The 15,294-nt window shown below is 47.3% G+C and overlaps 1 protein-coding gene across 1 annotated transcript; it reads right to left on the bottom strand.

Moving 5' to 3' along the window:
• Nucleotides 1–2,043: 2,043 nt before the first annotated feature.
• SPCS2 (signal peptidase complex subunit 2) lies at nucleotides 2,044–15,288 on the bottom strand. The gene is made up of 5 exons (XM_059722373.1): nucleotides 15,182–15,288; nucleotides 6,097–6,180; nucleotides 5,186–5,345; nucleotides 4,357–4,492; nucleotides 2,044–2,994 (listed from the first exon to the last, which is right to left on the bottom strand). Exons 1-5 carry the CDS (start codon nucleotides 15,218–15,220, stop codon nucleotides 2,808–2,810), a joined length of 606 nt encoding a protein of 201 aa, XP_059578356.1. The 5' UTR covers nucleotides 15,221–15,288; the 3' UTR covers nucleotides 2,044–2,807.
• Nucleotides 15,289–15,294: the final 6 nt, after the last annotated feature.

The following is a 15,294-nucleotide window of genomic DNA, read 5'->3' as shown; positions in this document are numbered from 1 at the left end:
CCTGTACCTTCACTTTACATAAAGGCATCCCAGTGGGTGCGTCTACACAAGGCATTTACTGTGGAGTAGACTAATTAGCTCCTCAGCAAATGTCTCGCGTGTACATGTGCAGGGCTACTAGGCTGGAGTAAACTAATCAACTCTGCAGGAGGGTAGTACTCGTAAACACAAGTACCAACTTGCTGCAGCTTTTTTTACTCTGCAGCAGCACATGCGTAGATGCTGACAGGGCTTGCTGGGGCAAGAGGGGGCTTCAGTGCAGGGGCTGCCTGCCATCTAGTCCTGCACTGAATTATCCTCGTGCCCCAACCAGCCACTCCACAGCACATTGTTTCAGGTCGAAGCAGCTCTGGGCTGGCAGGCTGACCCCAAGCTCCCGGCTCAACACACTGCAGTCCCAAGTGCCCAGTCAAGCGGTGTGCCTGGGAGTAATACGCATTGGAGTTTATTGCTGCATGCTAATTGCACATGTAGACACATCCAGTGTCACCTTTCTTTGTCTCAAATGCAAAGTCTCCAGTTTTAGAAGTCCATTCCAAAACTAGCTTGTTTTCCACCAACTGCAAGGCCTCTGTTCTGTTTACTTGGGCCACTCAGTAAGTTTTGATTCTTTGGGAAGTTTTAGCAGTTAACCCTTTTCAGACATTTTAACAAGACTTGGCCAACAAAGGCTACAGTGTGGTTTCATAGTAGCTAGGGTCAGGAGGGACATGAACAGATCATCTAGCCTGACCACCTGCCAGGCAGGAATGAATGTTGAGTTCACAAGACCCCAGAGGGGTGATCGTTCAACCTCCTCTTGAATTTGCCCAAGGTAGGGGCAAGGACCACTTCCCTCAGAAGTCGGTTCCAGATTTTGGCCACCCTAACTGTAAAATATTGCCTTCTGATCTCTAACCTACACCTATTTTCCATCAGCTTATGACCATTGTTCCTTGTCACCCCACATGATGCTGGGGAGAAAAGGGCTCTGCCTATTTGCTGTTGATTCCCTGCAATGAGCTTGTAGGCAGCCACCAGGTCTCCCCGCAGCCTCCTCTTGCTGAGGCTGAACAGGTTCAGGTCCCTCAGTCTCTCCTCGTAGGACCTGTCTTGCTGTCCTCTCACCAAGTGGGTGGCTCTCCTCTGAACCCTCTCCAGGCTGGCCACATCCCTTTTGAAGTGCGGTGCCCAGTACTGGACGCAGTACTCCAACTGCAGCCTGACCAAAGTTGCATAGAGGGGGAGGATCACCTCTCCGGACCGGCTTGAGATGCACCTTTGGATGCATGACAAGGTCTGGCTGGCCTTGCTGGCTGCGGTCTGGCATCGTCAGCCCATGTTCATCTTGGAGTCAATAATGACTCCAAGATCCCTTTCCGTCTCTGTGCTTTCAAGAAGGGAACTCCCCGGCCTGTATGTATGCTGTGGATGCCTTCTCCCAAGGAGCAGCACCCTGCATTTGTCTACGTTGAACCCCATCCTATTCTCATCTGCCCACTTTTGTAGCCTGCCTAAATCTAGTTGCAGCCTCTCTCTCCCTTCAAGTGTGCCCACCTCGCCCCACATCTTAGCGTCATCAGCAAACTTGGACAGCGTGCTTTCCACCCCCTTGTCCAAGTTGCTGATGAAGATGTTAAACAGTGCGGGCCCGAGGACCGAGCCCTGGGGGACCCCACTGCTCACATCTCGCCAGGTTGAGTATGACCCGTCCACCGCTACTCTCTGGGTGCGCCCCATCAGCCAATTCTTTATCCATCCAATTGTGCAGGCATCAATGCCACAGTCACTTAATGTATTGATGAGGATGGGGTGAGAGACAGTGTCAAAGGCCTTAAAATCTAGAAAGACTACGTCCACAGCGACACCATCATCCAAAGATTTAGTTACTTGGTCAAAGAGCCAAGCTGAAATAGCTTCCACCCCCCGCAAAGACCTCTCCAGTGTTAGTTATCTCGGGGGTTACTTGTAACTTGTGTTAGGTGCTCAGCTTTTTCAGACAAGTGTCCTCTTCAAGGTGATGGTGCACGTGTAAGTTCTCCCCTCATGAAGAGTGCCACACAGTTTTCACATCTGTTCTCTCCTTTTATTGAAAAAAAAAATCATTTAGAAAATGACATTTTATATAAGGGACACACTGAACAGGATCTTGGCAAAAACAGCCAGCAGGACACAAACATGGAGGACATTCACAGCTCTACAAATTCCAGCACTTGTCATTTTTTCACCTTGTGGAGAAGCTTCGTGCTGTACCATACAGAAAAGATAATCTGTCGCCTTGGTTTAAGTTTCTCTCTTTCGACACAGAAAAGGCTTTCCTATAAAAACAATGCCCCCCCAATTAGATAAATATAAAGAAAACTTGCTTTGCTCGGACAGAATTGTCTTACAGAAGGATTCTGTCCTGAATTCCTAATAAAAAAAAAAGCCCACAGAAGAAAGGAAGTTGGTGAAATGTGAATGGTGAAAATCCCAAACACTGCATGGCACAGAGCTCTGCTTTGTAAAGCACTGTCAGGTGAAAGGGAGGGAGGCAGCACAGCACTGAGAAAAACACTCCCTCCTGAAGGACTGATAGGTAAAATGTCATCCATCATCTGTCTCCAAGGTGACAGAGCCACTACAAAGGCAGGTCAACCACTGCACCTAGACCTTTGGCTCTAAAAATCCTGGATCCAAAATTAAAAATCTTGCTTATCCAGAGCTGAATAGGATTTCAGGACAAAAACAGAGGCAATTAACATGTGTTGTGATGTGAATTTATTGGTAGTAATTGAGCCTGACCCCGGTAATTGAGTCTGACCCTGGCAGGAAGGGAAGGGCTGGCATCACTTTATTTTCCTTTCTGTGGCCAACCCGTCGTGAAGCTTGGAGACTTCTGGCTCATAGGCTTCCATGACTAATGTTCCATTGTTGTCAAAGAACTTTGCGATGGACTTGGTGAACTCTGCTTCCCGCTGCTGTTTGGTTTTTCCACTGATGAAGGTCAATTTTAGGGTGTATTTATCATCAAACCTGGAGGGACAAAAAAACAGGGGCCTGAGGTCTAGTTTAGAATGAGACTGGCCGAACTGGGCAGAGCTGGCAGGTGATGATGACCCTGGTGGGAACCCAAGGACCACAGTTACCATGCACAAGTGGAAAAAATTTCATTCTCCCTCATCCTCACTATAGGGGCACAGCTTCCAGAAGCTGCAGGTCCCAGCATGCAATGCTCCACCTTTTTGTCCATACAGGTGGTGCTCTACATGCCCCAACACATACATCGGTTACACAGTAAAAGCTTTGTTATCTGGCACCCATGGGGAATGGAGGGTGCCGGATAACAAAATATGCCGGATAACTGAGCGGCCCAAACAGGCGTCTTTGCCTGTTCGGGCTGCTGCCTGGTCCATTGTGTCTGGGGTGTTGCTGCCCCTCCCGCTGCATTGCTGCCCCTCCCACGGGCCCCATGGGCCCCAAGGAACAGGGAGGAGGGACCCACGCAGCCTGCTATGCCCTGGGCCGTGGAGGCTTCGCAGCACAGGCTGCTTTCCCCCAAGCCATGGGGGCTCTGTGAAACCGGAAGTGCCATGGTGGGCACTTCTGGTTTCACTTTTCCCTTGCAAGCTGGCAAGCCAGTTAACACAGCATGCCAGCTTGTAAGGTGCCGGTTAACACAGCTTTTGCTGTAGTAAAATAACAGAACAATTCTTGTGTTGCAAAGAACTCAGCATGCCCACAACCGGGCAGAATATTTTTAACACCATGGACTCGTACCTGGAATCTCTGGGTTTATCTTGTGAACCACATTTGCACACCTAACGGTGCTGACATTATAGGACAACCCACAGCACCCTTGAAATGATCTCAAGGCAGCTTGGCTGAGAAAGGAAGACTTCCGCTGCTTAGCAGCAGGTGATTGCTCTGACCTAATTGTTATTTTCAGCTAGTTAGTTTTAACAAGGCACAACTGACTCAAGAGGATATAAAATACTAAGGAGGAATTACCTAGAGCATTTGTACATAGGCAGTCATGACAGTAGAGCACTGGTAAAAGGCAGGTGCAAAGGGTGCGGACTGGAGAACATTTAGGGGGTTTGATTAATAACTAACAAAGAATATGGCTTAGAAGCCACCTGTCAAGGACTGCAGTGCATGAAACAGTGACCAGATGGCTCCTTCCACAGGGCTCGTCCAACATAGCCAATAGGCAGAGGCAGCCCAGCCACTTACTTGGGGGTCACTCTGAGTTAGTCCGTATAGAGGAAGGAGACGGATCCCACACCAGGTACCCCACAAAGGAACACACATGGGCAGGGCAGAGGCCTTGGCAAGGCTTGGCTGTTCCACTGCTCTGCACCTGGCTGGCCCTCACAGCTGCAGAACCCACCGCACCTTTTTAGACTGGAAGAAAGTTGCCAGATGTCATCCGGATCCATCCCTGTGGGATCTCTCCTATGAGCTACAAGGAAAATACTCTTCTCTTTGTACGAGGTGTAGATGGTTAGGATCCCCATCATCACAAAATAAGTGCGGGCCAGTTAAGGAAAGGAATATGAGGGACACATGACGACAACAACGTAACAAAGGCAAATGTACAAGTAAATCCTTCGCCTCCACTGAAAATCTATTGTTTAATCTTTTATCATCTTACTGTACTGTTTACAACTTGGTTCTTGGTTGACATTTTATCAGCATGAACAAGGTAAGTGCAAATAGGTGATATCTGCTCACTCTGAAATGTCTTCCTAGTGCCTCGAGACTACAGCTCCATGAGAAAGGAGGGCTGTTTCACTACAGCTGAAAACTGATTTATGAAACTTCCTTGATCCCCTATCTTTAAAACCGCTCTCTAGATTTAACCGTGGCTCATGCTTCTCTACTCCTCCCATGTTTATGCTGCCTTTCCTTCCTCAAAGGCAGCCTTGTACACCAATTGCTCCTGCTACCACTGCACTCTCAGCACCTGAACTATAGTAAACAGCTGCACTATGGTGCTCTTAGTCAAGAGCACACTGCAGCTGCAAGCAGGCAGGACATGTGGATTGTCATGTTAACTGAAAATAGAAAGCTAAAAAGAAACCTGCCAAAGTCTGTCAAATTCTGACAAGAAAAACTGATATATCCTGAGCAGTTCCTGAAAGGAGGAACGCAATGAGGGGTGTTTCATTTGTTCGTGAGAAGAGGCGAGTGTCGCCAAGTGCAGCACAGTGTGAAGGATATGACACCACACAGACGGCTAGGACGGGTTTGGACTCAGGAAAGGGATGCAGATAATCCCAAATCAAAGCCACAATGGCAAAGAGGCAGGAGATTGTGCAGATGAGGAGACGGCCATCGATCAAATGGAAATTCTCCACGTACTTGTACTTTTCCAGGAGAACCTGATGAGAAAGCAAAGAGCCCCAGTTACTGTGTGCTGTGACTACCTTCAGGCACTAACTTCAGATGATGCCTGAAAGCAGGTGAAATTCTTTTAGGACAAGAAAGTTAATTGTATGATTTCCCCATTATTGAACTGGGTCTCAGAAAGGAATAAAGCACTGGAGGGGAATAACCGAGCCATTTACTCTAGTCCCCTGTACTGACAGGTAACCATTTGTCCAAAAACGGTCCTGAGGATCATCCCCTCTTGCCCAACGGTGCAACTAGTAAGAGCCAAGCCTACACTATACTACAGGAAGAGAGTAGGAGGGATCAGGTCACCAACACACAGACCACTACAATGACAGGAAATTACAGCAAAGGGTTATTAGTTCCTGTCATTTTGGACGCAAACTTGCTTTGTCCAGTTCAAATCCATGAGACTCATGAAAATGGCAACAGAGGTGGCAAGAACGTTCCCACCTGAGAACCTAGAGTTAAAAACATGTTCTATAAAACTCAGGGGAAAAAGTCCTGATGCTGAATAGTCTGATTTTATTGCTGCAAGAAAGTATGCTGGAATTACAGCTTAATTACATGGAAGCATTTAAGGAAGGCAGTGAACTACAGGGCTAGTTACAGCTCTAAACAGAAATAGTCCCTGGGAACCTGATGCTGGACATTCAGCACTGGCACTGGCTTTCAATGAGACTTCAGGACACAAGAAGAGATCTCAACGTTTCAAGAGGAACCGAGTCAGAGAGAACGTACCTTTTTGGCAGAATCATCCAGAGAATTTTTCACAGCTGATCCATCCCACTTGTCAATTTTTACTGGTTTGTCATCAATCTTCCACTGCAACACAAAGCAAAACAGTCAGTGACACCAGAGAAGTTGGCATGTGCTAATACATCACTGAAGAAAAATGCCTGTTCTTATACTGAACACAAAGATACCAAGCAAAGTGATCACTGAGATCCATACCTAAAAGAAATTCTCCCGGAGGAACTGTCTGTAATGAACACAGATAAGACACCTACTGCCTTTTATAACTGCAGTGCAATTCCGACTGTTGCTGCAACATCCAGCCAGGCTTTTTCTTTTTGTGAAAACGATTTCTAGATTTACTATATTTTCCAGCTGTGGGCAGGACATGTCACATTTTTAAAGCCCTATCCGCTCAGGTTTAACCCTGATTTGTCTCATAAGTAGTGCTGAAGAAATGGTTTCGCAAAGTGGTTTCACTACAAATATTTCTTTTCCTTACCTTGGGTCCTTACCTTGGGCAAATACTGTTATGCACTGAAGTACTGCCTTCAGCCCCCTGCACTGCAAGCAGCCAGATAGTCTAATAAGTGACTTGCTCCATGACCTGGCCCTACACATTTCAGACCCGTGGGAGTGATTCTGAACTTTGCTTGTTTTATGGCAAAGTTTGAGATGGTTTACAGAGGTACTGCCAAGAGAACTTAGCTCCTTTTGTGGATAAAATAAACTTACACCTTAAAATAAGCCCTCATCTTTGATTTACACTTGTGACAAGCATTGGAAAGAAAATACATATGTGTTCAGAGGAAAGCAGATGGGAATTGCTGGGTGCTGGGGAAGTTTCAACCCTGTGCATTCATGGTCACTGGTTTTACCCAAGACAATGGAAACAACCCCTTAGGCTTTGTCTTAAGGGGTCAAACATGATCGTAGCCCTTATCTTGGTTTGCAGTTTTGAACTACAATTAGCTTATCTCCAGGCAGTGGGTGTTAAAGTGGACAGAACTGTGTTTCTTTGTAATAGTTGGACTGGTGGCCAGAAACCTCCAGGTAACCCACGCTACCACCAAAGCCCACTTCCCTGTTTCACTGGTAGAGGGGTGCCAGGAAAAAAAACGGAAGAAAAAGAAAGGCTTGAAGAAAATAACTGGAACCTGGCTGATTTCAGTCCAATCTAGTCTCTGTTTCTCAAGCCCAGATTCATAGATGTTAGGGGCTGGAAGGGACCTCAAGAGACCATCAGGTCCAGCCCCCCCTCCGCACTTGGACAGGAAAGACTGCTGGGGTCAGATGACCGCAGCAAGGTGAACGTCCAGACATGTTTTGTGGAAAAAGTACACTACCTGCCTACCCGTGATCCTGTTTTGAACACTGCATGTGTAACACTGTTCTGAAAAGGAGCTGTGTAAAAAATGGTGCCTGGCTTCGGCCCCTGCACCTTGAGACTGCAGGATTGTCTCTGCTCGCTTCGGTGACAAAAGGAAGTAGCTACTGGTAGATTTGCACAGGCAACATGACACAGCTGGATTCTTGTTTAGGGCTCGCCACTGAGCTGTGAACTGCTGTTAGCTACAGGAACAAGTTCTGTCCTTGATTATACTCATGCAACAGAAGTGAAAGTCTTGCATACCTGCAGCCTTCATTCCCGCTGATGAAGTGCAAAGAAGGGCTGAACTTTCATGGCTGATAAAACCCTGTCTTCTGCAAGCAGTATTGAGAAAATCTAATCTGAAGTTATCAATAAAACAGGAAGCCTCAAGACAGCATTTCAAAAGTCCCCTTAAGATTAGACCTGTACTTGGAGGTGCATTCTAGGGAAAAAAAATTAAAATCAACCAAGCAGGTAATTACTATATTGCCTTCTAAAAATTATCTGAACAATTATATTAACTACAGAATTTTTTTCACATTTTTGAAGCTACCGTAACTAGCTCTCCCCACAAAGCCATGGCAGTATTTTTGGCCTTGTTCTCATAGAAGGAGAAAAGTGATACCAGGAAAATATAAAGATGTTTAAAGGGAAATGGATCAATGTTTCATGATTAAACATTTAAAATCAGTATTTAAAGTGACTCCAAAAAACTGGAGTCACTGAACAAGTCGTGTTGTTATGAAGAAACTCTGAATTTAAATGTGCTCTTATGGGAAAAGAGCAATTAAGGATACAGGATAATAAAAACAGAGCTGAATACTGCTGAGCTTATAAGTCTGCCGCTATAATATTCACTTTTGTTTCTGGACTTCACAGCACCCTTCTTTGATAAGCAAATGCTAACTCCATTTGATTTGCACACAGTTCATCAATTCAGCTTCCCTCAGTTTAAAACCGCAAGGCAGACCGGGCTGCCCTGTCTCAGAACTGCATCACGAGCCTTGCATTATTCAGTTTTCTTGAAGTCCCTGATAACAAAAATAACGGGAATTTCAGTTTTTATTTAAAAAGAAACTTTCTAGTCCTTGTGAACGCAAATCTACTGCCTATGTCCCTGTCCGTGGAACCCTCCCATTGCAGGGGCATGTGGGCAGCAGATCGCGGCTCTGCCCTGCCCTTAACCCCATGCTGTCTCCATTGCAAGATCCCAGGGTCTCCCTGGCTCTGCCCACCCGTCTCTCTCCCAGCTGTGGCCCCATCCCAGGTGCCCGAGTACATGCCCTGCCCATGCTGGTCCTGCTCCTGGCAGTGGGTGTGGCGTGGATGGGTCTGGGTGCCTGGGCAGTGGAGCTGGGTCTGGTGGCAGCAGCCAGGCGCTGCCAGCGCAGAGGCTGCTGAGAAATGGAGTCTGCTGCGGGCCCAAACAGGCCCGCAGGCCGGACTTTGCCTACCCCTGTCCTATCACCATTTCATCTTCTTGCCTTACTTCTTCCATTGCTATAGTCACCCTCATTTATATATTGTCTAAGATAAGACCATCAACCCTTTAGCGCAGCAACCTTCTCTTTTCATATAGTGTATTCCACTTACAGGCATACTGGAGAAGTACATAATTAGCTTAACTGCACAACACAGTGGTTTTCAAACTTTTTTCAGTTGTGGACTGCCAAAAAGTTTTGAGTGGAGGCACAGACCCCTTTGAATTGTAAGTGTGGGTATTCACATCCTTTTGACTGATGATACTCCTCTTTCATGGACCCCTTAGACATAGCCTGCAGACCGCTGGTGATCCACGGCCCCCAGGTTGAAAACCACTGGCATAACACACGATTTGCTGCCTACCACCCCCATCATAACACATCTTGGTTAGCTAAATATCAGGTGATCGAATACATTGCTTAAGTGCGTGGGATCTCTCAGCCCTGTGGTCTACTTTACCAATTGTACTTCAGTTATGTAGTAGTAACTGCAGCTATGTCTGCCCCTACTTTGTAATTAATAGTACCCCTATTTAACTCAGTGGTTCTCAAACTCTTTGGACTCGGGGCCTACCTTGTTAGACTTGAGGCACCCACTGGAAAATGCCAGCTCTTAGCTTTCCCTCATTTTTTGACTACAGAAACATAACAGAGAAATTACTCTTGCAAAAAACTCAGAAAGCCCACAACAGGACAGAAGGTTTTTGACACTGAATTCCTATTTGAAATCTCTGGGTTTGTCTTGTGAATCGTGCAAGAGTTTGCACATCTAGCAGGGCTAATATTGCGTGGCACTGTATCACCCTTGAAAGGATCTTATAGCACCCCAGATGAGAATCACTAACTGTACCACCAAAAGTGAAGGCAGAACATCTGTCAAAGCGGTGCTATTAGAAGCCTTGAAGATGAGGGGGCCCAATCAGTGCACCGACAGTGCCGTAAGCAATGCTCTCAAAGTTTCCTAGAGAGTCAATTAACCAGAAAATCAATTAACCAGAGGTTTTGTATCAACAAAATCACCAGGCTGCAGCTGGGTTTTGCTTGTTGGTGAGACAGCTGTGTGTTATTTACTAGTCCTTTGAGATTTTAAAACGTTACACAGTGCTATACATTTATGGCTTGCTGTCTTTCTAATATTTATAGTTTTTATAGTCAGTAATTATAGTTTTCAGCACTTCGTACTGTGGCGTTTGATTACCTGGAAAGAATGATTATCCAGAAGGATGGTGACGCTAATTATTCTGGATAGCAGATGTTCTGTTGTACGTGGCACTATCACTATAGTGGTATTAGCAGCCCTGAAGGTGACGAGTTTTTGAGGTTTCTGACTGTTAGTTTCTGAGTCGCTATTAGAAGCCTTAAAAATTAGGAGAGAGGATGCTGCTAATACCACAGCACCACCACCAGTATGTACTTCATAAGCACTGTCTACACTGAGTTTGGCACAGCCTTTTTTCAGAGACGTCGCATACAGGCTAGCCAACCCAGTGAGAAGGGCTTTAGACTAGGTTCACCAGGAGATGGAGACAAAAGCACAGAGGGTAAATAAAGAGCTTGGAGACCTGCACAAAAACTTAGTAAGGGGAAGCAATAATAGACACCTTCACGTTATGAATGCTCAGACACCCAAAATTGTTTATACGCTAATGAGAGAAGCGTGGGGAACAAACAGGAAGAACTGGCTGGGCTGGTTTAGTCGGGGATGATCCTGCCTTGAGCAGGGGGCTGGACTAGATGACTATATGAGGTCCCTTCCAGCCCTACTTTCCTATGAATTTCTATGCAGTACACAATGCCCTCTGGAGTGCTACAGCCATTAATAATACGTTTAATAATAATAAGACGTTTGCTCCTGCTGCAAGGTCACCACAGGACAAGTGAAAACGCGGTCTGTACCAGCTGTCTGAGTAAAACCCACTTCCATGCTGCACATTTGGCTCTGGAAAGGACTGAATGAAAGTGACAGTCCCTAACTCGCTTCCCTGCTTTGGAAAGCAGAGGCCGAGACGAGATGTGTCTTATGATCTATCTTTGAGCTGGGTGTGGTATCATCAACCGATGCAGGACACATTAAGGCAAGCAGGTTACACATGCAGCCTGCGGGGCTGCTTCATCTGATGGGTTTTGCCAGGGAAAGTGGCTTGCTGCACAACCCAGGACCGGCCACAGCAATCAGTGTGCTTGGCCCACCACCACTGGTTCCACCTACAAAGAGCTCCCATATCCAGATCTGGCCTGGAGCAGAAGGTGAGTTTGACACCCCTAAACTAGGCAATGCAGGAGCACAGATCAGCCTTCAACAGGTAACATCTGTCAAAACCCTGCGGGTTACCTTCTTCCTGGTACAACTGGACTCACTCAAGTCCAGTTTTAAATACACCCTGCTATCTCTCAGCCACCAACTGCATCTAAATACTGAGCTGTTTGATCAAAATGCCGTCTCTAAAATTAACATAGATTCATTCATGGCTCTGTTTAGCCTAGACCCTACCAGCAAGAATGGCTGGAATAAGCCCTTCTCCCCTGCAAAACAGAGCATACTCAAAATATCAAGTGTCCAACTAAACTAAAAAGGGAGAAGGCAGCTGCTAGTCAATTGTCTTGCTCAAAAAGGGAGGCTCGAGACCGAGCAAACACTGATGTGAGAGGCAACACCAACGCTGGAACTTCTGCACATCTAAGTATGATTGGAGGCCTTCTGCCAGCTAAACAAATTTAATAACGACACCACGACACTCAGTTTGGTAACTAAGAGAATAAGGCAGCTTCGCAGCATCTCAAAGAACCCTGAGGGGCCATGATCAATCATACACCATCAGATGGCTAGGGTCTTAAGGAAAAGGCTGATCTTATGTTCAAAGAATGCTGAAAGAACCACTAAGGCAGAATAAAGTAACCTGCACAAATCCCATGGAGAAAATTTCAACCTGGTTAGCATATTTGTTACATAATAGCACAAAAATGCTGCATAATTGCCTTTGGTCATGACACACTGCCGTTGAGAGGCCTCCCACAGTGCTTGGGTTTGTCTGACTAAACCTACACTTGCAAATGTGTTCAAAATCCAGTTCTTCAGATAATGTTTTAATGCTACGCACCCCAAAGGCTCTGCTTCTGGAGGTTATTATCAGGCTTCCTTAAAGCCATCCCACGGAGCAGATAAAAGCATTCTAAAATGGATCAACATACATGGGGGATGAAAGCAGGAGAAAGAAAAGTTCTCAAGTTTGTGTGCAAGTAATAGATGATGACGTGGCCACCCACAGAAACCTTGAAGAGACTATCCCAGATTATAATTAGCAGTACCAACAGCTTTAGCGCATGGTTACCAAATGCTGCAGTGTCCTCTGAACACATTTGCTTTGATCACTTAAATAAATGACTGCAATTAAACAGTTACAAAAGATATTGGCAGTAACAATGATACTTCTAGAAGGCCTCCAAGGAAGCCAGCGCGTGAAACTTAACCACAAACACTGCAGCCCTTTGAAAACAGAAAACTCAACAGCTGCCTGCAAGCAAACGTTTCCGGAAGTACCAAATTAAAAAAAACCCAACACTGTCCATATCAACGGTTAATTCAGCTCTCTGCAGGTTTTCAAACCCCAAAAGCCACAATAATGTGCATCTTCATCTCAAGCAGGGGGCCACAGCAGAAGCATTCACGTTGCAACCCCGTCAGATACCAGTGAATTCTGCTAACGCTCCAAACCATGATTCTGATTTTCGATTTCAAGCTTAAAGTGCTCCATTCCAAGCTAAATTCAGAGTGGGCGGAAAGGACCCGAAGAAGATGCATCTAATAAAGATCATGAATAACCATACAATTAAAGAAGAGGGAAAGGAGGATACTATTAAAAAAAATCAACTCAAGCATTTCCTTTTAGGCACAATGGCACGTACTATATTATTAACCTTGAAGGTTGCTTGATGTGCAAAGATATATATACAACAGCACAACAGGCCTACCCTGCACCACCAACTCACACCTTGGATTGTAAGAACTGGCCCCAAGCATGATGGTAAGTTGAGTCTATGATGACTGTGATGAGGAGTTTCTTTTCTATTGGCTTCTAATGTAGTAGCCAAAAGCCTGCTGGCTGCTACAGTATCTGCAGCAATGGGTTGTACCATGCAAATACTCTGGGTCCCCTGAAACTTAGGTGAGAGCCAACTCTTCCATGTATAAAATCATTTAACTCACTGGTGCTCAATCTTTTGGCCCCATCAGGCAGGTGAGTGGAGCAAGGCTGGTCTGTGGGCTGGATCAAGCTCTGCATGCCAGGATCTGGCCTTGCACCACCCCCTCCCTGCTCTGAGTGCTGGGAGCAGGCTCCAAGGCCTGGCACTGTCCCCTCATGTCAGGATTGGTCTTTGGGGGCCCGATACTGCCCCTTCCCACACCAGTGCACCAAGATTGGGTCCTGGGGGCCTGGCATTGAGATTGATCCTAGGGTGCCTGGCTCTGCTCCCTTCTGCCCCAGCACACTAGGTTTGGGTTGTGGGGGCACAGCACTGCCCCCTCCCAGCCCACCACACTGGGATTGGGCCCTGGAGATCAGTGCTGCTTCTGCCTGGCCCTGCATGCTGGGATGGGATGCCAGATCCAGCGTGCAGGACCGGGGGCTCCCCGTAAGTCTGAAAATTTGACAGTGGGGGAGCAGTGCCATTGTTCTGCCACCAGCAAATTTCCACACCCACTGGGAGCCTTGGGGGCCGAGCACTCTTGGTTTCACTAACACAGCACAAGATTAAGACAGGTCTACCTCGGCAACTTCTGCCAGCACCGCTAGCTGCTCAGCAGGGATGCCATCTCCAACCAACACAGCTGTGCTGGTACAAAATTGGAGAGCGTTAGTTAGCTGTGTTAGTTTGAAGTCAAAGTGGAAGGCAGAGTAGATTTGCACCTTATACACTAACCAAAGTGTGCGTAGGGTAGATGTGCACCTTATACACTAACCAAAGTGTGCATGTGTGCACATGCAGGGTAGATTTGCACCTTATACTTATACACTAACCAAAGTGTGTGTGTGTAGGGTATGTGCACCTTATACACTAACCAAAGTGTGTGTGTAGGGTAGATTTGCACCTTATACACTAACAAAAGTGTGCGTGTGTCGGGTAGATGTGCATCTTATACACTAACCAAAATGTATGTGTGCGCACGTGCAGGGTAGATGTGCACCTTATACTTACACACTAACCAAAGTGTGCGTGTGTCGGGTAGATGTGCACCTTATACACTAACCAAAGTGTGTGTGTCGGGTAGATGTGCACCTTATACACTAACCAAAGTGTGCATGTGTGCACATGCAGGGTAGATTTGCACCTTATACTTATACACTAACCAAAGTGTGCGTGTGTAGGGTATGTGCACCTTATACACTAACCAAAGTGTGTGTGTAGGGTAGATTTGCACCTTATACACTAACAAAAGTGTGTGTGTGTCGGGTAGATGTGCATCTTATACACTAACCAAAATGTATGTGTGCGCATGTGCAGGGTAGATGTGCACCTTATACTTACACACTAACCAAAGTGTGCGTGTGTAGGGTAGATGTGCACCTTATACACTATCCAAAGTGTGTGTAGGTGTGCATGTGTGCACGCGTGCATGTGCGTGCAGGGTAGATGTGCACCTTATACACTATCCAAAGAGTGCGTGTATGTGTGTATCTGTGCGTGTCTACGGACGCAGGCGGGGGAGGGTCTCTGGGTCAATCCGGCGTCTTTCACCAGACTAGCGAAATCCTTGTCACAAAGATGTCTGCACGTTTCCCGGCACGGAGGCCCTTCCTCGGGCCGGGGGAGTCTCTGCCTGACCAAGGGTGCTTGTACCCAAAAGCTTGCAAACATCTTTTCCCCCCAACTGTTTCGTACAAGACACTGGACTGACGCCGAGTCGCTGGCCTACCCCTGTATTACACCTCCCCGCCCCCTCCACCAGCATCTCCTGCCGGGCCCACGAAGCTCGCGCTGTCTCTATCGGCTCTGCCAGTCCGCAGCCCCGCGCACTGGCTCTGCCACACCCGACCCGACCCGCTTCCCACAGCCCCGCGCCGGGAGATCCCCTCGGGGCGCCTGGGGGGAGAAGGCGAGTGAGGGCCGGGATGTCTCGAGGGATCATTGCGCCCTCCCGCCCAGCCTGGGCCGCGCCCGACGCCTCCGGGGAGGCCGGAGCCCCCCACACAGAGCGGGGGAAGGGAGGGGGAAAAGGGGGAGCCGGTCCGCGCCGCACCTTATCCAGCAGCCCGTTGCGGCCTCCCCTCGCCGCCATCTTGTCTCCTCCCCCCGCCCCGCGCCGGCCCGGCCGACCTGTCGGGCGCCGATTGGCTCTCGCCCTCACCACTT

Source organism: Alligator mississippiensis, chromosome 1 (assembly GCF_030867095.1).
Source record: "Alligator mississippiensis isolate rAllMis1 chromosome 1, rAllMis1, whole genome shotgun sequence".
NCBI lineage: Eukaryota > Metazoa > Chordata > Crocodylia > Alligatoridae > Alligator > Alligator mississippiensis.
The sequence above is the reverse complement of the archived record's forward strand: the minus strand, read 5'-3'. Positions and strand labels throughout refer to the sequence as shown.

Coding starts and splice junctions, on each gene's coding strand:
- SPCS2 (XM_059722373.1), bottom strand. CDS start 15,220: ATGGCGGCGAGGGGAGGCCGCAACGGGCTGCTGGATAAG. Junction 6,181..15,181: donor GCAACGGGCTGCTGGATAAG/GTGCGGCGCGGA, acceptor TTTGTGTTGCAG/TGGAAGATTGATGACAAACC. Junction 2,995..4,356: donor CTTTCTTCCAGTCTAAAAAG/GTGCGGTGGGTT, acceptor TTGTCCCTCCAG/GTTTGATGATAAATACACCC.